Source organism: Petromyzon marinus, unplaced genomic scaffold (assembly GCF_048934315.1).
Source record: "Petromyzon marinus isolate PM22_M1 ecotype Great Lakes invasive population unplaced genomic scaffold, UKy_Petmar_22M1.pri1.0 PM_Scaffold_1, whole genome shotgun sequence".
NCBI classification, from domain to species: Eukaryota; Metazoa; Chordata; class Hyperoartia; order Petromyzontiformes; family Petromyzontidae; genus Petromyzon; species Petromyzon marinus.
This window is the reverse complement of record NW_027423057.1, coordinates 4,546,803-4,573,773: the sequence shown is the minus strand read 5'-3', so window position 1 is coordinate 4,573,773 and position 26,971 is coordinate 4,546,803. Positions and strand designations below refer to the sequence as shown.

The 26,971-nt window shown below is 51.2% G+C and overlaps 1 protein-coding gene across 1 annotated transcript in view; it reads right to left on the bottom strand.

The window, feature by feature from the left end:
• Positions 1-12,269: 12,269 nt before the first annotated feature.
• Positions 12,270-26,971, bottom strand: part of LOC142922528 (dual specificity tyrosine-phosphorylation-regulated kinase 2-like) — a 70,008-nt gene continuing 55,306 nt past the window's right edge. Inside the window, exons 8-12 of the mRNA XM_076063327.1 lie at positions 19,781-19,862; positions 19,257-19,429; positions 17,744-17,804; positions 17,034-17,151; positions 12,270-12,681 (exon numbers count right to left, since the gene is read on the bottom strand). Coding sequence (XP_075919442.1) covers positions 12,441-12,681; positions 17,034-17,151; positions 17,744-17,804; positions 19,257-19,429; positions 19,781-19,862 — 675 coding nt within the window. The 3' untranslated portion in view covers positions 12,270-12,440. The remainder of the gene's footprint in view (positions 12,682-17,033; positions 17,152-17,743; positions 17,805-19,256; positions 19,430-19,780; positions 19,863-26,971) is intronic.

Below are 26,971 nucleotides of genomic sequence, written 5' to 3'. Positions count from 1 at the left end.
AATTCATACCAGATCATCACCAGAGGTAAGGTGACCCTGCTTCCTTCCAGATAGACGGACAGAGCTAACACATCGACCCTGTGACCAACGTGGTTAGTTTTCTCTATGGACCGAGTCCCCAATAATGACACAACTCCGGAACAAAGTCACGCTGATTGCTGTGTCCACTCACTGGCTTGATGTCTGCATGGATGATGCTCCTGGCCTTGGTGTGGCAAAGGAACTTGAGGATGCCCCTGGTGTAAGTTTTCACCATCCCCATGTGCAATTTCCGGAACCCCGCTTCCGTAATCACATCATAGAGGCTCTCCCTGTGAAAGAGGCAGCAGCAGCAACAACAATGACAACAACGAAGCAGCGTCAGTGTCATACCCTGCAATACTGCGTGGATTCTGATAACGACAATATTAATATGATATTTGCACATTCACGACTAATATGATTCATAGCTCAGTGTGGGTTTAGGTCATCGGTTTGTTGATAAACCAAATCAGTTAGCACATCTGTCCACTTGCTTTCATTGGCTCTGTTTCCGGGTGGTGGAATTATCCATTAGGAGATACAAACTCCACGCAGAAAGGCGTCCGAGTTGAGAATCGAACTCAGGGATTTTCACCGAGGGGCACAAGCGTCACCACTGCGCTGCAGCCAACCTGCTGATCGAGTGGAGGCGTGGCTATATAAAAGTGGGCGGGGCTGATTGAGAAAAGAGGCGTGGCCTCGTGCACCCGGGACACATTACAGCTCCACAGTATCACAATGCGTGGGTGGCACAGGAATCCCAAAAGTAACATCTAGCCCCGGTGGTGTGACGTTATCACCCTCCCCTGGTGTGGAAGAGATCGGGGCTTTGATCCCGACCGTGACGCATGTATATTTTGAGTTTGCATGTTCTACCCCTGGTCACGTGGATTTTTCTCCGGGTTCTCTGGTTTGTCCCTCCACATTTAGAAACATGTGTTTAGAGTATTTGGCTGCTATACATTTCCACATCAGCCATTTTTTTTAGCTATCATTTGTAGCCAGGCCGCTTGTGAAAAATAACTGATAGGGCAGTGGGCTTTACCTGTTAAATAAAAGTTTTAGTTTAGCTAATGTAGTTAACCACGCTATGGGGGGGGGGGGGGGCGGTGGGAACACATGGTACGTACTTCAACAGCTCCAGGACAATGCAGTGGTGTCCTCTGAAGTCAAAATGGTTCAGGACTTTGATGACGTTGTACTCCTCATCACTGCCCTCGCCCTGAAGTTCCAGAGCCATCTGGAGCTCCTTTCTCTGAAATTTATCATCCTTGGAGCTGTGCAGAGAAAATCCACAAATGAATCATGACTTAGACTTGCTAAAGGAATGACCAGAAACAAATTCTATTCCGAATTAAATAAATAAATATACGTTCCCCAAGTGTAATGGCATTGTGAGTTCCGGTACCGCGCTCATGGAAGGTTCCAGAAAGGATCGGGAAGAGGATCAAATAAGCAAGGGATAGAAGGGGGTTTGGGGTGTTGCCTGAACGTAGTGATTCCCTAATGTGTGAATTGAGCCGACTCCGAGCATGGCCCCAGCCACACTCAGGATTCCCAGAAGCTGAGCCAAGCCACGGCTGAGCCACTCATGTATCTTTAACAGCAGCTGAGCGGCTCAAGCCTGAGCCAAACCACGGCTGAGCGAGAGCTGAGCCTGAGTTTTAGAGACTGAGCCACAGCTGAGTCGTGACTAAATGTGGCTCTCACAGAGCAAGGCATTATAACGTGGGATATCATGGGACCTCCTTTGCCAGTACCAAAATATCAGAATAGATTTTCCCTTTTTTTCTGGCAACAAAACAGGTGTTAAGATGTTAAAACACCAAACTGAAACCTTTTACAAGGAATCATGTCTGCATTAACCATAATACTTGTGGTCAGAATGCAAACAAAAAACATACTCTGATAATATATGCATTGTCTTTGAAACTGATTGGTCCACACCAGAGACAGTTTTCTTTTGAGCCTCGTCTCAAAAACGATGTTAGACCAGAGTACGCCAAAAGGTGTACAGCACAAAGACAAGCGTTATCAGAGTAATGAGAGCTCAGGGTGAACGGCTACATCATGGACCTTCTTTGGGAGTATATTTTGGTACTGGCAAAGGAGGTCCCATGAAGTAGCTGCTATAACGCAGAACGCACCCGTTATAACATGTAACACGCCCGTTATGACATGGGACAACCCCATTACAGCGTGGAACACGCCTTTTATAGCGTGGAACGTGCCCATGATAATGTGGAAGGCTCCCGTTATAACACGGACCGCACCCATTATAATCCGGAATGCTTCTGTTCTAATGCAGGAAGGCGCCCATTATAACGTGGAATGTGCCCGCTATAAAATTGCAAGGCTGAGCGGTATGACACAGTAGGTGGAATGCGGAATGATCACGTGACGTGACAGCATGCCCTCCGTTATTGATCTCTTTACATCACTGTGTGCGTGTATTATATCTTGCAAAACTTTATCGTTACATTATATATGGGGATATTATGTTTGCTTAATGTGCTTTCCCTTAATGCGGCACTTTTCAGGAATGCATCTACCGGGTTAAATGAAGACTTAATGTAATGTAAGAGTGAACTGATCCAGAACAGGGGGAGAACATACAAACTCCACACAGGAGGACACCCGAGTCAGGAGTCGAACCGGGGACCCTCTACGTGAGGCACGAGTTGTCACCACCTCATCACACGGCCGCCCACAGCACTGGACATAACAACAACGTCGTCCTTGTGACGACACCACTCTGAATTCTTACCTCAATGGTGATCTCAAGATCTTCACTGCCACCAGGGTGTTCATCTTTTGGTCAAGGCACCGGATCACCTGGCTTTGAGCTCCATCCCCAATCTTCTTCAGCACCTCATAGCGGTAGTGGAGGTGCTCATGGTGGACCTGCACAAAATGACACAAATTTAGACTGACTATATTTTGAAAATCACAACATGTGAGCATTATTTTACGAAATAATTGCTTTTATTAAGCGTTTGGTTTTCTTAAATCTGTAATTGTGGAATGCTCTGATGTCTGCTGGCCGAGTCACCCTAAAAAAAGCTCTTTAGCTCAATGGGCTTAACTTGGGAAATACACTTCTGATTGTGAAGTGTGTGGGAGAGTGCACGTGTGCTTTCTCTGGTTGGTTGGTGCTTAAATTGCAATGACAAGAAGCCACGAACCCCGCGACTGCTGCGCCCTGTGACCGCCCCCACGGCGGGGGCTTTGTGGCGAGTCTCACCGGAATGTAATGATGTTCGTGGTCGTCGTATCCATCGTTGTTGTGTCCCCGGGATCTGTTGCGGAGCGCAAAGTACCATACTTCCTGTATGGCGACAAGCTCCAACTTCTCCCGGTGGGTCATTTGTGGGCCAAAGAGAGCCAGGATTGCTGCAGGCAAGAGAATAACAACAGCTGTCGGTGATCTTTCATTTAAGCAGCACAGCCTCAAAAAGTCTCAAGATTCCTTTTCAGGAGGTTCCTGCAGATGCTTTACAGAGAATGGGGGCGACGCTGCTGTCATTACGTCTGCTGTGTGATCCCAATTTGAGGAATTTGCAGGGGATTTGGATGTTTTGGCCAATACCAGTTATGTCCGTATGTTAAACCGTGCTTCGGCAGCCCTGCTAATCAGAAGTGAGGGGGAAAGGCAACAAACTAACAAGTTCGCAAAAATTATTGATTTAAAAGTGCATCGCTCCAGTGGCTGCCTAATGTCGGAAGAGCATTCCAGATGACTGCAGAAGCACATCTGAAAGCGTGCCATGCAGTGACCATCTTTGTTCGATGTCCAGCTATATGCAGCTCTGAGGACATCTTAGGTTGCTTGGGTTTGAAAACGGGGTTAACGAATTAGATAAATATAACACAGATATGCCAAGAAGGATTTTATGAAATAAGAATAGCTTTTACCCTTTCTGGCACAAAAACAGGTGTTAATATGTTCAAACACCAAATAGATACCTTTTGCAAGGCATCAAGTCTGCATTTACCACACGTACTTGTGGAAAAATATGCAAACAAACATGCTCCGATAATATATGGGCATTGTCTTTGAAACTGACTGGCCCGCACCAGAGACAGCCTTCTTTATGACCTTGTCTCGTCGGTGTTAGACCAGAGAACGGCAAAATTCGAACGGTACATCACCCATGCAACATGGCCACCATGAAGTCCCCCATGCATCATGGTCACTGTGACGTCCCCCTTGAAACATGACCGTCGTGATGTCCCACCATTCAGCGTGGCCATCTTGACGTCACTCATTTCTATTCTTACCTTGTGGCGATTTGCTGCGGATGGAGCCGGTGCGCGCTGAGGACAGCGCACTCCACGTGGTGCAAGACTCGCCGTTACTCCGAGCCTCTCCAGCTCGGCTGATCTACACACACAAAGACAAACGTCCACCACATGGGCTTGATTAAGATGTTGGAGCAAGTGCAGTGGGCGAGCACTGAGCCAGCATCTCTGACATCCTGGGCTCCACATTCAGGAGGGTCCTGCCGAGATGTTGCCAGTTCTCAGCGTTGGGATATTTGGCCAATATCAGTTGCCATGCTTGGATTTACAATGAAAGACGTGTGGATTTCGAGGTCACACGCAGGTCAATGGCATCGTTCAAACTGTTAAGAGGAGTGAGTGGGACTCGGGCCGGACGAGCCATGGCTAGGAGGGACAACAATGGCTCACGATCAAGAATAATAACGGAGCGACAACCAAGGAACAGAACACATCAGAGAGGAGAGCCGCTAGAGAGATGGTGCGACGAAATCGGCGCTTGGCAGATTATTCCATCACAGGATGTGAGGGGTAGTAGGGTCTCAGGGAGAGAGGCGTTCATCCATCAGTGGATAGATAACAGCGCTGTAGATGCTCACGCGTAGACGGGCACGTACACCAAAAGGATCTCGGAGAGACACTCTGATAGACGCGCACACACTTAGGCGGGCAAGGAGAAGCACACCCAGGTATACAGGTGACAGGTAGGCACACGCAGAGGGGAGAACACACGTCCACCCATACTTCACCACACGAGTCGAGGAGCCACATGTACCTCCATGGTAGCAACTTGCAGACGAGGGTGCTCAGAGCTCACGGTGTCTCTCGCGCGGTCCGGGTCTCTGCGTGGAGAGCGGCAGACAGAGGCAAGGGACACGCAGAGTTGAAGGGGCATGACACACCCACGTCTAAACCCACGTCACGTCACAATGCGGACTCTCATCAACACGGACTCACATCCTCACCAGTCACACAATACGAAAAATACAAAAAACAACAACTGCCATTCGCCACTAAGTAGCGGTGATGTGACCACGGCGCCTGTGCCAGGCCAGGTGCACTTTGAGACCACGTGAAGTGCCGAAGGCTCACTGACAGGCGGTCACAGGTCAGACCCAGGTGCCATGAGTTGTCTGACTGAGATGACTGTGCCAACTTGCTGCATTTTAGATGCCCGGCTCAAAGGTTGTTGTCGTGAGCGTTGCTCCTCTGTTCGGACACCACTACTAACACTACTCCTAACACCACCAACACCACCACTACGAACACCACCACTACGAACACCACTACTACGAACACCACTACTACGAACACCACTACTAACACCACAATTAACACCACGAACAAAGACAAAGATCCCCCGTATAGCCTTAACAGACTGTTGGGGCAAGTGCTGTCCGCGAGCACCTATGAAGGCCGGCACGGCACACGAGAGGGTGGGTAGCCAACACCACGCCCGGCCGCCTTTGTCTCCCCAGTGGCAATGTTTGCACCTCCCACCAGGTACTCATTTAAGGCTGAGTCGATCTAGGGTGAGGCCCAGGACCAGTTCAGATAATCGTCACCAATGTTGGCTGTGAGCGGGAATCAAACCCAGGTCGCCAGGTTCTTAGAGCAGCGCGCTAACCGCTACACTACCCCACTAACACCATAACTAACACCACTACTAACACCACCACCAATAATACCACCAACACTAACACCACCACTAAGACCACCACGAACACCACTACCAGCACCAATAATACCACCATCACTAACACCACCACGACTAACACCAGCAACAAAAATTCCACCATCACTAACACCAACAACAACAATCGCCATTCGCCACTAAGTGGCGGTGATGTCACCACGACGCTTGTGCCAGGCCATGTGCACCTTGAGGCCAAGTGAAGTGTCGAACGCCCGCCCGCTGGCAGGAGGTCACGGGGCAGACCCAGGTGCCACAGGTCGACTGACTGAGATGACTGGCTGATGCACCACCTGTGCCCCTTACTGTGCCAACTTGCTGTGCTTTAGCCATCCGGCGCTCTGCTCGTTGTTGGGAGCGTCGTTCCTGCGCTCTCCGTTGTTGTTGGAGGGCGACTGCCTCCAACTGCCCAGTAGCGTCCTTCACGAGCCTCTTCCACAGAGGCCGATCTTGACACAGCTGGTACCAGTTATCGGCAAGTCCACTCAGCTCCACATCCTGCTGTACCACATCATTCCATCTCTTCTCTAGCCCGTGCTGCGTCCGTTCAGCCCCCTCGATCCGGCCAAATAAAATCTGCTTGGGCATGCGGTGATTGGGCATGCAGGCTGCATGGCCCAGCCAACGCAGCCTTGACTGCCGGAGGAGCTCACTGATGGGGCTTTGTCCAGATCTTTCGAGGATTTGTGAGCTCCTCACACAATCCAGCCTTGTTAAACCCAGGATTGATCGGAGGCAGGCCAGCCTCAACGTTTCTAACCGGCAAAGATGTTCCATTAGGGGGGTCCACGTTTCACAAGCGTAGAGAAGGGAGGGAATGACTGTGGCTGAGAAGACCCGAAGCTTCGTGTGGAGCGACAGACCAGGTAGCTTCCACACAGCGTTACCCAACTGCTGAAAAGATAATGCCGCTCGACTGATTCGGAGTGAGACCTCTGCTGTTAAACCGGAGACGGTCATGAGCACACTGCCCAGGTATGGGAAACTTTCCACTCTCTCCACAACTGCCCCATCACCGATTGGGAGTTGTGGGGGTGGAGTGCTCGATGGTACAAAATACCCAGGCAGGTGCTTCGTTTTGGTGGGGCTGATGGTAAGGCCCCACCTCTTAGTGGCACACTCCAGTTTTAGCAGCAGCGCCTCCAACTCCTCCTCTGAGTGAGCCGCAATTATCACGTCATCGGCATACATAACGTGGTTGACCAATAGGAAGCCATCCCTTGACGGCATCCGGGCATTGATCAGCCTCCCACTGTATCTGTACCAGATGGAAATTCCTCCGGTACAGCTACTGAAGGCCTCACAAACTACGTGGTCGAAATAGATGTTAAATAATGTTGGAGCCAGAGGACATCCCTGTCGCACCCCAAGGTGAACAGGGAATGGCTCCGACTCCCGGCAATGTAGTTTTACCCGGGTCCGCTCACCATAATGAAGGTCCTTAAAGATCGTGAGCAGCGGGTCAGGGACTCCGAAAGCACGAAGAAGCCAGAGAGCAGGCCTACTTATGGTGTCATAGGCCTTTACCAGGTCAATAAAGCAGAGATGTAGGTCTTGTTGGAATTCCCTACACCTCTGCTTTAGCAAACGGACAGAAAATATGGCATCTGTGCAGGACCACCCTTTCCTGAAACCACATTGGGGCTCCGCAAGCCTCTCCTCAGCATGCCTGGTAAGGCAGTGTTGAATAATCCTTGCCAGGACCTTTCCCGGCACACTGAGGAGTGAGATGCCCCTGTAGTTGTTACAGTCTGTGCGGTCTCCCTTCTTAAAGATGGGGACCACCATGGCATCTGATCACCTCACTTACACCACCATCACTAATACCACCAACACCACCATCACTAACACCAGTAACACCACCACTATCACCACTACTAACAACCACAATCACTAACACCACCCGCAGACTCACAACGGACACGCACAGACTCGCAACGGACACCCACAGACTCACAACGGACACCCGCAGACTCACAACAGACACCCGCAGACTCAGAACGGACACCCACAGACTCGCAACGGACACCCACAGACTCACAATGAACACCCACAGACTCACAACGGACACCCGCAGACTCACAATGAACACCCACAGATTCACAACGGACACCCGCAGACTCACAATGGACACCCACAGACTCACAACAGACACCCACAGACTCGCAACGGACACCAACAGACTCACAAGGAACACCCACAGACTCACAACGGACACCCGCAGACTCACAATGGACATCCACAGACTCACAACGGACACCCGCAGACTCACAACGGACACCCACAGACTCACAATGGACACCCACAGACTCACAACAGACACCCGCAGACTCACAACAGACACCCGCAGACTCAGAACGGACACCCACAGACTCACAACAGACACCCGCAGACTCGCAACGGACACCCACAGACTCGCAACAGACACCCACAGACTCACAACAGACACCCGCAGACTCAGAACAGACACCCACAGACACACAACGGACACAAGCAGACTCACAACGGACGCCGGAAGACTCACAACGGACACCCACAGACTCGCAACAGACACCCGCAGACTCAGAACGGACACCCACAGACTCACAACGGACACAAGCAGACTCACAACGGACGCCGGTAGACTCACAACATACGCCCACAGACTCACAAAGAGACCCATTAACGTGGAAAGGGACCAATCTATTTGGAAAGGGACCAAGGGAAGGCGCCCAACCGCCATCTTGCATAGGGAAGGCACCTAACCGCCATCTTACGTGGGGAAGGCGTCCAATCGCCATCCCACCCTACCTGCCCATTATAAATCCACCCCACCTGTCCATTATGAACCCACTCTACGTGCCCATTATAAACCCACTCTACCTGCCCATTATAAACCCACCCTACCTGTCCATTATAAACCCACTCTACCTGCGCATTATTAACCCACTCTACCTGCCCATTATAAACCCACCCTACCTGTCCATTATAAACCCACCCTACCTGTCCATTATAAACCCATCCTACCTGACCATTAAATACCCACCCTACCTGCCCATTATAAACCCACCCTACCTGCCAATTATAAACCCACCCTACCTGCCCATTGTAAACCCACCCTACCTGTTCATTATAAACCCACCCTACCTGCCCATTATAAACCCACCCTACCTATCCATTATGAACCCACCCTACCTGCCCATTATAAACCCACCCTACCTGCCCATTATAAACCCACCCTACCTGTCCATTATAACCCACCCTACCTGTCCATTATAAACCCACCCTACCTGCCCATTATAAACCCCAGTGACACGGCCAAGATGAACCCACCCTACCTGCCCATTATAAACCCACCCTACCTGTCCATTATAAACCCACCCTACCTGCCCATTATAAACCCACCCTACCTGTCCATTATAAACCCCAGTGACACGGCCAAGATGAACCCACCCTACCTGCCCATTATAAACCCCAGTGACACGGCCAAGATGAACCCAGACCCCACACGTCACTGACAATCGACGGCACCAGACCCCACAAAATCAACGTCCGCAAGGTCATCTTACGTCCCGGTGACTTTATGCACAATAACAACCCTCTTAGAAGAACACAACATTCTTACAATAATTATAATATTTACAATAATAACATTCAAAACTACGATATTATGTACAGAGCTATATATGATTAAATTATAACATTTTTTCTTAAACAAACTTCACGTGGCAGGGCCTAGACAGGCTTCTCGCCCAGTGCCTGCACCAGGCCTCCCTTCCCCCTCCCCATGTCCTGGAAACCGTGTGGCGAGGTCACTCCCTCCCTCATCCTCCTCCTTTGAGGACTGCCACCGGATGAAAACCAGCATGGGCTGGAGTCCCGGGGTAAGCGGGCCCTGGGTAGGCTACTGGGCTGAGTGTGTGGTGAGTGAGTGGTGGGCTGAGTGTGTGGTGAGTGCAGTCAGAGTGGCTGTGTCCAGTCCATGTCTGGGTTTCCACTCTTTCGTCTTCTGCCACAGCTGTTTCCCCACGGGAGTGTGTGGGGTGAGTGTGTGTGTGTGGTGAGTGTGTGTGGTGAGTGTGTGTGTGTGTGTGGTGAGTGTGTGTGTGGGGTGAGTGTGTGTGTGGGGTGAGTGTGTGTGGGGTGAGTGTGTGTGTGTGTGGGGTGAGTGTGTGTGTGTGTGGGGTGAGTGTGTGTGTGTGGGCTGGGTGTGTGTGGCTGGGTGTGTGTGGTGAGTGTGGTGTTACGGGGTGAGTGGGTGGTGCGTGCGGTGGTGGTGCTGCTCGTGGTGGTGGATGGCACCGACTCCACCACCACCACCACGCCGCTACTCTGCCGTGGGCCGTCCACCACACAGCAGCAGGCGGCCGAAGAGCGACCGGAGTGAGCGGAGCGCCCTGCCCAGTTGGGCCAAGCCCCCTCGCTTCCTCTTCTTCTTCTCCTCCTCCTCCTCCTTCTTCTGCTGTTGCCGCATCTCCACCTCCTCCATCTTCTCCATCTTCTCCTTGTTCTCTTCTGTCTCCTCCTCCAACTCCTTCGTCTCGACCTCTTGCACCACGGCCACCACCACCACCACCTCCTTCTCCTCCTCCTTCTCCTCATCCGTCTCCTCCTCCACCTCCTCCACCTCCTTCTCCTCCATCTTCTCGTCCTTCTCCTCCTTCTCCTCCTCCGTCTTCTCCTCCTCCTCCTCCATCTTGTCCTCGTTCACTTCCATCTTCACCACCTTCGTCTCGACCTCTTGCACCACCACGACCACCACCTTCTCCACCTCCTCCTCTGTCTCCTCATCACCCCCCTCCTCCTCACATTTGTTCTCCTGCTCCTCATTCTCATCCTTTTCCTCATCCCCCGTTTCCTCCTCTATCTCCTCATCCATCTCATCCTCATCCAACTCCTCCTCCTCCATCGCCTCCTCCGCCTCCTCGTCCTCCTCCATCTCATCCTCCGTCTCCTCCTCCTCGTCCTCATCCTCCTCCTCATCCTCCTCATCCTCATCCTCCTCATCCTCATCTTCCTCATCCTCCTCCTCATCCTCCTCATCCTCCTCCTCCTCCTCATCCTCCTCATCCTCATCCTCCTCATCCTCATCCTCCTCCTCGTCCTCGTCCTCCTCCATCTCCTCCTCATCCTCCTCCTTCTCCTCCTCCTGCTCCTCCTCCTCCCCCTCCTCATCGGAGGAGGAGGATGATGATGATGATGATGGGAGCCTCTTCTCCGGCTGAGCTCTGTGGAGAGAGAGGCAGCAACACCACAGCACCACCACGTCAGCATCGCGCGACTACGGCCAGAGGTCACAGTCGGTCCCCACCCCCAGGAGTGGACTTGCCCATCACGAGTTTCTACAGACTCATAGACACCCACAGAGATTCACAGAGACCCATACTCATAGAGACCCATACTCATAGAGACCCATGCTCATAGAGACCCATACTCATAAACACCCACAGAGATTCACAGAGACCCATACTCATAGAGACCCACAGAGACTCACAGAGACCCATACTCATAGAGACCCATACTCATAGAGACCCGCAGAGACTCACAGAGACCCATACTCATAGAAACCCACAGAGACTCACAGAGGCCCATACTCATAGAGACCCATACCCATAGAGACCCACAGAGACTCATAGAGACCTATACTCATAGAGATCAGCAGAGACCCATACACACAGAGACCCATACTCATAGAGACCCACAGAGACTCACAGAGACCCATACTCATAGAGACCAGCAGAGACCCATACACACAGAGACCCATACACATAGAGACCCATACTCATAGAGACCCACAGAGACTCACAGAGACCCATACTCATAGAGACCCATACCCATAGAGACCCACAGAGACTCACAGAGACCCATACTCATAGAGACCCACAGAGACTCACAGAGACCCATACTCATAGAGACCCACAGAGACTCACAGAGACCCATACTCATAGAGACCAGCAGAGACCCACAGAGACCCATACTCATAGAGACCCATACTCATAGAGACCCACCGAGACTCACAGAGACCCATACTCATAGAGACCCACCGAGACTCACAGAGACCCATACTCATAGAGACCCACAGAGACTCACAGCGACCCATACTCATAGAGACCAGCAGAGACCCATACTCATAGAGACTCACAGAGACTCACAGAGACTCATACTCATAGAGACCAGCAGAGACCCATACACACAGAGACCCATACTCATAGAGACCCACAGAGACTCACAGAGACCCATACTCATGGAGACCCATACTCATAGAGACCCACAGAGACTCACAGAGACCCATACTCATAGAGACCCACAGAAACTCACAGAGACCCATACTCACAGAGACCCATACTCTTAGAGACCCATACACATACAGAGACACACAGAGACCCATACACACAGAGACCCATACACACAGAGACTCATAGAGACTCATAGAGACCCACAGAGACCCATACACACAGAGAGAGCCTCACCGTGGCTTCACAGCTCTGGGGAGGGCCCGGCTGGTGGTGGGGAGGGCCCGGCTGGTGGTGGGGAGGGCCCGGCTGGTGGTGGGGAGGGCATGGCTGGTGGTGGGGAGGGCCCGGCTGGTGGTGGGGAGGGCCCGGCTGGTGGTGGGGAGGTCGTCGCTGGGGCTGGCGGTGTCGTCGCTCTGGAGCCAGCCGTGAGCCAGCGCCTGCTCCGGTGTCATGCGGAGTTCCGGATCCCAGCTAGGGTGAGGGGGGGCACGGAGGGGGGTGAGGGGGGGCACGGAGGGGGTTAGGGGGGGCACGGAGGGGGGGGGGAAGGACAAGAAGGGGGGTGAGGCGGGGTGAGGATATGACGTTCGCTAGACGTACGTCACGTTCCGATCTGATCGTGTCTGTACGTGTGTGTCTGTACGTGTGTGTGTGTACGTGTGTGTGTGTACGTGTGTGTCTGTACGTGTGTGTGTGTGTACGTGTGTGTGTGTACGTGTGTGTCTGTACGTGTGTGTGTACGTGTGTGTGTGTACGTGTGTGTGTACGTGTGTATCTGTACGTGTGTGTGTACGTGTGTGTAGGTCCGTCCGGCAAAACAACCCCCTACCTCCTCGTGGTGCCGGACGGGCAACTCTGCCGTGGACAGTGCTGTGGGGGGAGGTCCAATTTCGATTGGCTCCTCCCCTCATGGCATCTGTGTCCACCACAGGGTCTAAACGGGAGCTCTGGACGGGTGCGAGGGGCTGGTAACCCCTCCACCTTCAATTAATTACCACTAAACCGCGAATTAAGTATATAGCTAATAAGCTTGTGCCGGAGGCCCCGGGGGGCCAGGCGTCTATGACGTCTCCTGGCCAAACCCCAATTGGCGGAGCCAGGAGATTGAATATCTACCCTTGGGGCTCCTCCAGAAACAACGAAAAACCACTACGGGTGGCAACGTGGAATGTTCGAACGCTCACTGCGGAGGAGAGGCTGCCACTCCTCTGTCGGGAGCTGGACCGGTACCGCCTGGATCTCTGTGGCATTCAGGAGGTCCGGTGGACCGGTTCTGGCTCCTGCCACCATGATGGGTGGACAGTCCTCTACTCGGGGCAGCAGACTGCCAAACAACAGGATGTGGCTCTTCTGTTGAACAAAAGAACGAAGGGGGCGTGGGAGCGTGGCGGTGAGGTGTGGGAAGCTGTAAGCCCCAGGCTACTTTGGGCTCGCCTTCCCATCAACCGGAGGCGAGGAATGGTGGTCGTGGTTACTTATGCCCCCACCGAAGATGAACATCCGTGAAAGGATGCAGGCAAAGCCAATGAGTCAGATGCCTTCTATGACCTCCTGTCACAGGTGCTGGCTAAAGTGGCCCCTCGGGATAGAGTCATCATGTTGGGTGACTTCAATGGCCGAGTTGGTCATGATGCTGGCACCTGGTCTGGAGTGATTGAAGGGCATGGGCCAGATCAGCTCAATAACAACGGTAGGAGGCTGCTAGATTTTTGTGCAGCCCATGGGCTTGTAATTACCAACACGCAGTTCTGGCATCGGCGCATCCACACAACATCATGGATGCATGCCGGGTCCAAGCAAGAACATCTGCTGGACTACATAGTTACGGACCAGCGGATGCGAGCCCATGTCCTTGACACCAGGATCTACCGTGGAGCTGATCTGCCCTCTGACCATTGATTAGTCATATGTAAGATGCGCCTGCCATTCTTCCACTCCGGTGGTGGGTGTACACCCAGGACCCCATGCCAACCTAAAGTGGCCTGGTCTCAGTTATCTGATGAAAGTTGCAAGCGAGAATTTAATCATCGCTTGCGGCTGGGATTGGCATCGTCCCCGACTCCTCCTGATGTCGAGGGGAAATGGGCGAGGTTTAGGACTGTGACTCATGCAGCTGCAATGGCTGCTTTGGGTACGCGGTCCAGACCTCCCCAGAGACCCTGGCTGACAGAGAAGGTGTTCAGGATGGTTGAGAAAAAACGACAGGCCCACTGTCATCGGCTACAGAATCCCACGTCAGAGAATGAGGAGGCTTACCGCAGCCTTCGCTCGGAGGTTCGGAGAGCCGTGAGGCGCTGCAAGGATGGGTGGTGGTCGCGGGTTGCTGAGGAGATGGAGTCTGTCTCCGTGGCCCGTGATCACAAATCTCTATTTAACTCCATCAAAAAAGTAACCTGCAGCGCCACACCTATTACCATCATTAGGGGAAAAAACGGTGATCTAATCTCCAACCCCCAGGAATAGGTTTGCAGATTTGCTGGGCATTTCTGTGAGGTCCTGGGGGAGGGAAAATCCCTCAGCCAGGAAAACATCGTGGCACAAAGTGAGGATGACCCTGCTGAGGCTGCGGTGCCTCAAATATTGGAAGAAGTCACCCCCTGTGAGTGGCTGGCTGAGGTGCCATCTGTTGAGGAAGTACTGAAGGCGATCCGGAGTCTGAGACCAGGAAAGGCAGCGGGCAGAGATGATCTCCCATGCGAAATGCTGAGGGAGGGTGGCGTTTGTGCACAGACTGCCCTATATGACATCATAACAACAGTCTGGACCACTGGACGGGTTCCGCAGGATTGGAAGGATGCCCTGGTAGTCCCCCTTTTTAAGAAGGGGGACCGCACAGACTGTAACAACTACAGGGGCATCTCACTCCTCAGTGTGCCGGGAAAGGTCCTGGCAAGGATTATTCAGCATCGCCTTGCCAGGCACGCTGAGGAGAGGCTTGCGGAGCCCCAATGTGGTTTCAGGAAAGGGCGGTCCTGCACAGATGCCATATTTTCTGTCCGTCTGCTACAGCAGAGGTGTAGGGAATTCCAACAAGACCTACATCTCTGCTTTATTGACCTGGTCAAGGCCTATGATACCATCAGTAGGCCTGGGCTCTGGGTTGTTCTTCGTGCTTTTGGAGTACCTGACGCTCTGCTCACGATCATTAAGGACCTTCATGATGGTGAGCGGGCCCGGGTAAAACTACGTGGCCGGGAGTCAGAGCCATTACCTGTACACCTTGGGGTGCGACAGGGATGTCCTCTGGCTACCACATTATTTAACATCTATTTTGACCACATAGTTCGTGAAGCCTTCAATAGCTGTACCGGGGGAATCTCTATATGGTACAGATATAATGGGAGGCTGATCGATGCCCGGGTGCGGTCAAGGGATGGCTCCGTATTGCTCAACCACGTTATGTATGCTGATGATTGGGTAATAGCTGCTCATTCAGAGGAGGAGTTGGAGACGCTGCTGCTGAGACTGGAGCGTACCACTAAGAGGTGGGGCCTTACCATCAGCCCCACCCAAACTAAGCACCTGCCTGGGTATTGTACCATCGGACACTCCACCCCCACAACTCCCAATCGGTGATGGGGCAGTTGTGGAGCGAGTGGAGAGTTTCCCATACCTGGGCAGTGTGCTTATGACCGGCTCCAGTTTAACAGCAGAGGTCTCACTCCGAATCTTTTAATTGGTTGCGTAACGCTGTGTGGAAGCTACCTGGTCTCTCGCTCCGCACTAAGCTTCAGGTCTTCTCGGCCACCGTCATTCCCTCCCTTCTCTACGCTTGCGAAACGTGGACCCCCCTAATGGAACATCTTTGCCGGTTAGAAACATTTAGGCTGGCCTGCCTACGATCCATCTTGGGTTTAACCAGACTGGATTGTGTGAGGAGCTCACAAATCCTTGAAAGATCTGGGCAAGGTCCCATCGGTGAGCTCCTCCGGCGGGCAAGGCTGCGATGGCTGGGTCATGTAGCCCGCATGCCCAGCCACCGCATGCTGAAACAGCTTTTGTTCAGCCGGATTGAGGGGGCTAAACGGGCACGGCACGGGCTAGAGAAGAGATGGAGTGACGTGGTACCGGAGGACGTGGAGCTGAGTGGACTTGCTGATGACTGGTACCAGCGGTGTCAAGATCGGCCTCTGTGCAGGAGGCTCGTGAAGGACGCTACTGGGCAGTTGGAGGCAGTCGCCCTCCAACAACAACAGAGGGCGGAGGAGCGACGCTCACAACAACGAGCGGAGCGCCGGGTGGCTAAAGCACAGCAGGTTGGCACAGTAGGGGGCACAGGTGGTGCATCAGCCAGTCATCTCAGTCAGTCGACCTGTGGCACCTGGGTCTGCCCCGTGACCTCCTGCCAGCGGGCGGGCGTTCGACACTTCACGTGGCCTCAAGGTGCACATGGCCTGGCACAAGCGTCGTGGTGACATCACTGCCACTTAGTGGCGTGTGAGTGTGTGTACGTGTGTGTACGTGTTCGATTCCCGCTCACAGCCAACACCAGTGACTGCGATTATCTGAACAACCGGTCCTGGTCCTCCCCTCGGTCGACTCAGCCTCAAAAGAGTACCTGGTGCGGTGTGTAAACATCTCCAACCCTGAGACAAAGGCGGCCGGGCGTGGTGCTGGCCACCCACCCCCTCTGTGTGTGCCACAGCACCGGCCTTCATAGATGCTGCTACTCGCTACTACTAACAGCACTTGCCCCTACAGTCTGCTAGAGGCTACACGGGGGATTTTGTCTGTGTGTAGGTGCTGCTACTCGCTACTACTAACAGCACTTGCCCCTACAGCCTGCTAGAGGCTACATGGGGGATCTTTGTCTTTGTTCTTACTGTAGGCAGTTTCTGATAAAGTTCACGAGCTGAGCTCCACATCCCCACAGCACGAAATGCAGGGGAATGCTTCCCGGGTGACGCTTCGTGGCCGGGCAGAGAGGATGGCCGAATCGGTCTGCAGGAGAGCGAGAGAGACAGAGAGAGACACAGATAGACAGAGATAGAGAGATAGAGAGAGATGGATAGAGAGACAGGGAGAGAGACAGAGAGAGACAGAGAGATAGAGAGAGAGAGGCAGAGAGAGACAGAGACACAGAGAGAGACACATAAAGAGATAAAGAGAGAGACAGGGAGAGAGAGACAGACACACGCACAGTGTCACTAACCACCACGTCAACAACATATCAACTCACCCACCCACACCGACTCCCACCCACCCACTTACTCACCTAACTACCTATCCACTCAACCCACCTACCACCCGACCTATCCACCAACTCACCCACCCACCTACCCACCCACCAACCTATCGACCCACCTATCCATACTTGGGTTGCTTATCAACCCCAACCCAGGTCGTAATTGAGTGGGCCCAAACCCCAACCACCACCTCCTCCCTACCGCTCCCCCCAGGCCCCCCCCACCACCACACCACCACCATCGCCACCACCACATCAACAACACACCACACCACGACACCACCACCACTGAACCACCACCAACACAGCACCACCACCACACCACCACCACACCACCCTTCTACTCACCAAAGAAGTGCTCTTTGTTGCGAGATCTCTCCACCATTTCTTTTGGAGGCATGCCCAGGATCTGCACAACCATTTCAAGACAGCGACAAAGAGAGACACGCTTGTTACACGCATTTTACACGCATGTTACACGCGTGTTACACGCATGTTACACGCGTGTTACACAGAGAGACCCATAGAGATTCAGAGACATATAGAAACATAGGGACTCCTAGAGACCCATACATAGATGCATAGAGACCGACAGAGATTCAGAGACTCACATAGAACCATAGGGACTCACAGAAACCCATACAGAGACCCATAGAGACCCATAGACTTATATAGAACAATAGGGACTCACAGAGACCCATACATAGACCCATAGAGACCCATATACTTATATAGAACAATAAGGACTCACAGAGACCCATACAGAGACCCATAGAGACCCATATACTTACATAGAACAATAGGGACTCACAGAGACCCATACAGAGACCCATAGAGACCCATAGACTTACAAAGAACAAAAGGAACTCACAGAGACCCATACAGAGCACCTTGGAGATCTAGAGACTCATATAGAAGGACAGTGACCTACACAGGGACCCAAGCTACAGCTAAACTATTTTTCTTTAACCAGGTAAGGCGCCCACAGAGCTACGTAGCTATTTCTCATCGGCCGTACGGCAGAAAAAGATCTCTATGTGACATTGTCACATTGAGCATTATGGGTGCGTAGGTGGGTAGATAGGTGGGTAGGTTGGTAGGTGGGTGGGTGAGTGGGTAGGTGGGTAGATAGGTTGGTAGGTGGGTGGGTGTGTCGGTAGGTAGGTGGGTTGGTAGGTGGGTGGGTGAGTGGGTCGGTCGGTGGGTTTGGCGAGTCGGTGGGTCACTGGCTGGGTGACTGGCTGGGTAACTGCGTATTTGTCTGGGTGTCTGGCTGGGTGATTGGCTGGGTGACTTACTGGGTGACTGACTGGGTGACTGGTCAGGTGGCTGGCCGGGTGGCTGTGTGTCGGGCTGGGTGACTGGCTGGGTGACTGGCTGGGTGACAGGCTGGGTCACTGGCTGCGTGTCTGGCTGGGTGACTGGCTGGGTAACTGGTCAGGTGACTGGCTGGGTAACTGGCCAGGTGACTGGCTGGGTGTCTGGCTGGGTAACTGGCTGGGTGTCTGACTGGGTGTCTGGCAGCGTGACTGGCTGGGTGTCTGGCAGCGTGACTGGCTGGATGACTGGCTGCGTGACTGGCTGGGTGTCTGACTGGGTAACTGGCCAGGTGACTGGCTGGGTGACTAGCTGGGTGTCTAGCTGGGTGTCTGACTGGGTGACTGGCTGCGTGACTGGCTGGGTGTCTGACTGGGTGACTGGCTGGGTGTCTGACTGGGTGGCTGGCTGGGTGTCTGGCTGTGTGGCTGGCTGGGTGTCTGGCTGGGTGACTGGCTGGGTGGATGTCTGCGGGGCCGGTCTGGGCCAAGTCTCCCGCTTGAGGTGTCCCCCCCCCTTTCCCCCAAGGAGGCTCCCCGGTCACCTCGATGCAGCATGCCAGGTGGTCGTCGCGGCCGAAGGAGAGGAAGAGGTCCCTGCCGGTGGCCATCTTGGCGACGGTGCAGCCCAGGGACCACGTGTCCGCGGCGCAGGTGACCGGGTAGCCCAGCAGCACCTCGGGCGCCACGTAGACGAGGGTGCCTCCCACGTGCGAGGCTGTGCGGACGACGGCAAGCGACAGCGGCGGTGATGGTGAATGTGGACTGGGTACGTGCGCGTGTGTGGGGGGCGGTGGTGGGTGGGTGGGTGGGAGGAGAAACCCGCACACAGACACCCACACACCCACACACACACACCCACTCACACACCCACACACCCATAACCACACACCCACACACCCACACACCCACACCCACACACCCACACACCCACACACACACACAGACACCCACTACACACACCCACACACCCACACACACAGACACCCACACACACACCCACACACACACCCACACACCCACACACACCCACACACACAAGTGCAGGTGTATGAGGGTCACCACTCACGTGGACGGTCCACAAAGAAGCTGAAGCCAAAGTCGGTGACTCTGGCAACGCGGCTCGCGATGTTTTTCACCAGAATGTTGCCCTGGATGGGGAGCGAGCGGCAGGGAGAGAGAGGATTCACACTCAGCGGGGTCAAGGCGTCGAACACTCTCTAGGACTGTACGTCTATGTACGGTAACTACCTCTACTTATGAACGTTCAGCTTGCGAACTATCAGAGATACGAACCAAACCCAGTCCGTATGCTCCAGTTGCTGCTGTTCAGAACCGAGAGTTCATAAGTTCGATAGATGGCGGTCGTGGCATCTACATCTGCAGAACGTGAAGAACCAGTGGTAATCTACATCTGCTGAATGTGAAGAACCAGTGGCATCTACATCTGCAGAACGTGAATAACCAGTGGCATCTACATCTGCAGAACGTGAAGAACCAGTGGCATCTACATCTACAGAACGTGAAGAACCAGTGGAATCTGCATCTACAGAACGTGAAGGACCAGTGGCATCTACATCTACAGAACGTGAAGAACCAGTGGCATCTACATCTGCAGAACGTGAAGAACCAGTGGAATCTACATCTGCAGACCGTGAAGAACCAGTGGCATCTATATCTGTAGAACGTGAAGAACCAGTGGCATCTACATCTGTAGAACGTGAAGAACCAGTGGCATCTACATCTACAGAACGTGAAGAACCAGTGGCATCTGCGTCTACAGAACGTGAAGGACCAGTGGCATCTACATTTACAGAACGTGAAAAACCAATGGCGTCTAAATCTGCAGAACATGAAGAACCAGTGGCATCTATATCTGTAGAACGTGAAGAACCAGTGGCATCTGTGTCTACAGAACGTGAAGAACCAATGGCGTCTACATCTACAGAACGTGAAGAACCAGTGGCATCTTCTTCTACAGAACGTGAAGGACCAGTGGCATCTACATCTGCAGAACGTGAAGAACCAGTGGCATCTACATCTGTAGAACGTGACGAACCAGTGGCATCTACATCTGCAGAACGTGAAGAACCAGTGGCATCTACATCTACATCTACAGAACGTGGAGAACCAGTGGCATCTACATCTACAGAACGTGAAGAACCAGTGACATCTACATCTAAAGAACGTGAAGAAAGAGTGGCATCTACGTCTACAGAATGTGAAGGACCAGTGGCATCTACAGAACGCGAAAAACCAGTGACATCTATATCTCCAGAACGTGAAGAACCAGTGGCATCTACATCTGTAGAACTTGACGAACCAGTGACATCAACATCTACAGAACGTGAAGAACCAGTGGCATATTCGTCTAAAGAATGTGAAGGACCAGTGGCATCTACATCTACAGAACGTGAAGAACCAGTGGCATCTACATCTACAGAAAGTGAAGAACCAGTGGCATCTACGTCTACAGAACGTGAAGGACCAGTGGCATCTACATCTGTAGAACGTTAAGAACCAGTGGCATCTTCATCTACATAACGTGAAGAACCAATGGCATATACATCTGCAGAACGTGAAGAACCAGTGGCATCTACATCTACAGAACGTAAAGAACCAGTGGCATCTTCGTCTACAGAACATGAAGGACCAGTGGCATCTACATCTGCAGAACGTGAAGAACCAGTGGCATCTACATCTTTAGAACGTGACGAACCAGTGGCATCTACATCTAGAGAACGTGAAGAACCAGTGGCATCTACATCTACAGAACGTGAAGAACTAGTGGCATCTACATATGCAGAACGTAAAGAACCAGAGGCATCTACATCTGTATAACGTGACGAACCAGTGGCATCTACATCTGCAAAACGTGAAGAACCAGTGGTATCTACATCTACAGAACGTGAAGGACCAGTGGCATCTACATCTACAGAGCGTGAAGAACCAGTGGCGTCTACATCTACAGAACGTGAAGAACCAGTGACATCTACATTTAAAGAACGTGAAGAACAAGTGGCATCTACGTCTACAGAATGTGAAGGACTAGTAGCATCTACATCTACAGAACGCGAAAAACCAGTGACATCTATATCTCCAGAACGTGAAGAACCAGTGGCATCTACATCTGTAGAACTTGACGAACCAGTGACATCTACATCTAAAGAACGTGAAGAACCAGTGGCATCTACATCTACAGAATGTGAAGGACCAGTGGCATCTACTTCTACAGAACGCAAAAAACCAGTGACATCTATATCTCTAGAAACGTGAAGAACCAGTGGCATCTACATCTGTAGAACTTGACGAACCAGTGACATCTACATCTACAGAACGTGAAGAACCAGTGGCATATTCGTCTACAGAATGTGAAGGATCAGTGGCATCTACGTCTACAGAACGTGAAAAACCAGTTGCATCTGCGTCTACAGAATGTGAAGAACCAGTGGCATCTGCGTCTACAGAATGTGAAGAACCAGTGGAATCTGCGTCTACAGAATGTAACGAACCAGTGGCATCTACATCTACAGAACGTAAAGAACCAGTGGCATCTTCGTCTACAGAACGTGAAGGACCAGTGGCATCTATATCTGCAGAACGTGAAGAACCAGTGGCATCTACATCTTTAGAACGTGACGAACCAGTGGCATCTACATCTGCAAAACGTGAAGAACCAGTGGTATCTACATCTACAGAACATGAAGGACCAGTGGTATCTACATCTACATAACGTCAAGAACCAGTGGCGTCTACATCTACAAAATGTGAAGAACCAGTGACATCTACATTTAAAGAACGTGAAGAACCAGTGGCATCTACGTCTACAGAATGTGAAGGACCAGTGGCATCTACATCTACAGAACGCGAAAAACCAGTGACATCTAAATCTCCAGAACGTGAAGAACCAGTGGCATCTACATCTGTAGAACTTGACGAACCAGTGACATCTACATCTGCAGAACGTGAAGAACCAATGGCATATTCCTCTACAGAATGTGAAGGACCAGTGGCATCTACATCTACAGAACGTGAAGAACCAGTGGCATCTACATCTACAGAAAGTGAAGAACCAGTGGCATCTACATCTACAGAAAGTGAAGAACCAGTGGCATCTACGTCTACAGAACGTGAAGGACCAGTGGCATCTGCGTCTACAGAATGTGAAGAACCAGTGGCATCTGCGTCTACAGAATGTAACGAACCAGTGGCTTCTACCTCTACAGAATGTGAAGAAGCAGTGGCATCTAAATCTACAGAACGTGATGAACCAGTGGCATCTACATCTGTAGAACGTGATGAACTAGTGGCATCTACATCTACAGAACGTGAAGAACCAGTGGCATCTTCATCTACATAACGTGAAAAACCAGTGGCATATACATCTGCAGAATGTGAAGAACCAGTGTCATCTACATCTACAGTACGTGAAGAACCAGTGGCATCTTCGTCTACAGAACGTGAAGAACCAGTGGCATCTACATCTGTAGAACTTGACGAACCAGTGACATCTACATCTAAAGAACGTGAAGAACCAGTGGCATCTACATCTACAGAATGTGAAGGACCAGTGGCATCTACTTCTACCGAACGCAAAAAACCAGTGACATCTATATCTCTAGAAACGTGAAGAACCAGTGGCATCTACATCTGTAGAACTTGACGAACCAGTGACATCTACATCTACAGAACGTGAAGAACCAGTGGCATATTCGTCTACAGAATGTGAAGGATCAGTGGCATCTACGTCTACAGAACGTGAAAAACCAGTTGCATCTGCGTCTACAGAATGTGAAGAACCAGTGGCATCTGCGTCTACAGAATGTGAAGAACCAGTGGAATCTGCGTCTATAGAATGTAACGAACCAGTGGCATCTACATCTACAGAACGTAAAGAACCAGTGGCATCTTCGTCTACAGAACGTGAAGGACCAGTGGCATCTATATCTGCAGAACGTGAAGAACCAGTGGCATCTACATCTGTAGAACGTGAAGAACCAGTGGCATCTACATCTACAGAACGTGAAGAACCAGTGGCATCTGCGTCTACAGAACGTGAAGGACCAGTGGCATCTACATTTACAGAACGTGAAAAACCAATGGCGTCTAAATCTGCAGAACATGAAGAACCAGTGGCATCTATATCTGTAGAACGTGAAGAACCAGTGGCATCTGTGTCTACAGAACGTGAAGAACCAATGGCGTCTACATCTACAGAACGTGAAGAACCAGTGGCATCTTCTTCTACAGAACGTGAAGGACCAGTGGCATCTACATCTGCAGAACGTGAAGAACCAGTGGCATCTACATCTGTAGAACGTGACGAACCAGTGGCATCTACATCTGCAGAACGTGAAGAACCAGTGGCATCTACATCTACATCTACAGAACGTGGAGAACCAGTGGCATCTACATCTACAGAACGTGAAGAACCAGTGACATCTACATCTAAAGAACGTGAAGAACCAGTGGCATCTACGTCTACAGAATGTGAAGGACCAGTGGCATCTACAGAACGCGAAAAACCAGTGACATCTATATCTCCAGAACGTGAAGAACCAGTGACATCTACATCTGTAGAACTTGACGAACCAGTGACATCAACATCTACAGAACGTGAAGAACCAGTGGCATATTCGTCTAAAGAATGTGAAGGACCAGTGGCATCTACATCTACAGAACGTGAAGAACCAGTGGCATCTACATCTACAGAAAGTGAAGAACCAGTGGCATCTACGTCTACAGAACGTGAAGGACCAGTGGCATCTGCGTCTACAGAATGTGAAGAACCAGTGGCATCTGCGTCTACAGAATGTGACGAACCAGTGGCTTCTACATCTACAGAATGTGAAGAAGCAGTGGCATCTACATCTGTAGAATGTGATGAACCAGTGGCATCTACATCTACAGAACGTGAAGAACCAGTGGCATCTTCATCTACATAACGTGAAGAACCAATGGCATACACATCTGCAGAACGTGAAGAACCAGTGGCATCTACATCTACAGAACGTAAAGAACCAGTGGCATCTTCGTCTACAGAACATGAAGGACCAGTGGCATCTACATCTGCAGAACGTGAAGAACCAGTGGCATCTACATCTTTAGAACGTGACGAACCAGTGGCATCTACATCTAGAGAACGTGAAGAACCAGTGGCATCTACATCTACAGAACGTGAAGAACTAGTGGCATCTACATATGCAGAACGTAAAGAACCAGAGGCATCTACATCTGTATAACGTGACGAACCAGTGGCATCTACATCTGCAAAACGTGAAGAACCAGTGGTATCTACATCTACAGAACGTGAAGGACCAGTGGCATCTACATCTACAGAGCGTGAAGAACCAGTGGCGTCTACATCTACAGAACGTGAAGAACCAGTGACATCTACATTTAAAGAACGTGAAGAACAAGTGGCATCTACGTCTACAGAATCTGAAGGACTAGTAGCATCTACATCTACAGAACGCGAAAAACCAGTGACATCTATATCTCCAGAACGTGAAGAACCAGTGGCATCTACATCTGTAGAACTTGACGAACCAGTGACATCTACATCTAAAGAACGTGAAGAACCAGTGGCATATATATCTGTAGAACGTGAAGAACCAGTGGCATCTGCGTCTACAGAATGTGAAGAACCAGTGGAATCTGCGTCTATAGAATGTAACGAACCAGTGGCATCTACATCTACAGAACGTAAAGAACCAGTGGCATCTTCGTCTACAGAACGTGAAGGACCAGTGGCATCTATATCTGCAGAACGTGAAGAACCAGTGGCATCTACATCTGTAGAACGTGAAGAACCAGTGGCATCTACATCTACAGAACGTGAAGAACCAGTGGCATCTTCTTCTACAGAACGTGAAGGACCAGTGGCATCTACATCTGCAGAACGTGAAGAACCAGTGGCATCTACATCTGTAGAACGTGACGAACCAGTGGCATCTACATCTGCAGAACGTGAAGAACCAGTGGCATCTACATCTACATCTACAGAACGTGGAGAACCAGTGGCATCTACATCTACAGAACGTGAAGAACCAGTGACATCTACATCTAAAGAACGTGAAGAACCAGTGGCATCTACGTCTACAGAATGTGAAGGACCAGTGGCATCTACAGAACGCGAAAAACCAGTGACATCTATATCTCCAGAACGTGAAGAACCAGTGACATCTACATCTGTAGAACTTGACGAACCAGTGACATCAACATCTACAGAACGTGAAGAACCAGTGGCATATTCGTCTAAAGAATGTGAAGGACCAGTGGCATCTACATCTACAGAACGTGAAGAACCAGTGGCATCTACATCTACAGAAAGTGAAGAACCAGTGGCATCTACGTCTACAGAACGTGAAGGACCAGTGGCATCTGCGTCTACAGAATGTGAAGAACCAGTGGCATCTGCGTCTACAGAATGTGACGAACCAGTGGCTTCTACATCTACAGAATGTGAAGAAGCAGTGGCATCTACATCTGTAGAACGTGATGAACCAGTGGCATCTACATCTACAGAACGTGAAGAACCAGTGGCATCTTCATCTACATAACGTGAAGAACCAATGGCATACACATCTGCAGAACGTGAAGAACCAGTGGCATCTACATCTACAGAACGTAAAGAACCAGTGGCATCTTCGTCTACAGAACATGAAGGACCAGTGGCATCTACATCTGCAGAACGTGAAGAACCAGTGGCATCTACATCTTTAGAACGTGACGAACCAGTGGCATCTACATCTAGAGAACGTGAAGAACCAGTGGCATCTACATCTACAGAACGTGAAGAACTAGTGGCATCTACATATGCAGAACGTAAAGAACCAGAGGCATCTACATCTGTATAACGTGACGAACCAGTGGCATCTACATCTGCAAAACGTGAAGAACCAGTGGTATCTACATCTACAGAACGTGAAGGACCAGTGGCATCTACATCTACAGAGCGTGAAGAACCAGTGGCGTCTACATCTACAGAACGTGAAGAACCAGTGACATCTACATTTAAAGAACGTGAAGAACAAGTGGCATCTACGTCTACAGAATGTGAAGGACTAGTAGCATCTACATCTACAGAACGCGAAAAACCAGTGACATCTATATCTCCAGAACGTGAAGAACCAGTGGCATCTACATCTGTAGAACTTGACGAACCAGTGACATCTACATCTAAAGAACGTGAAGAACCAGTGGCATCTACATCTACAGAATGTGAAGGACCAGTGGCATCTACTTCTACAGAACGCAA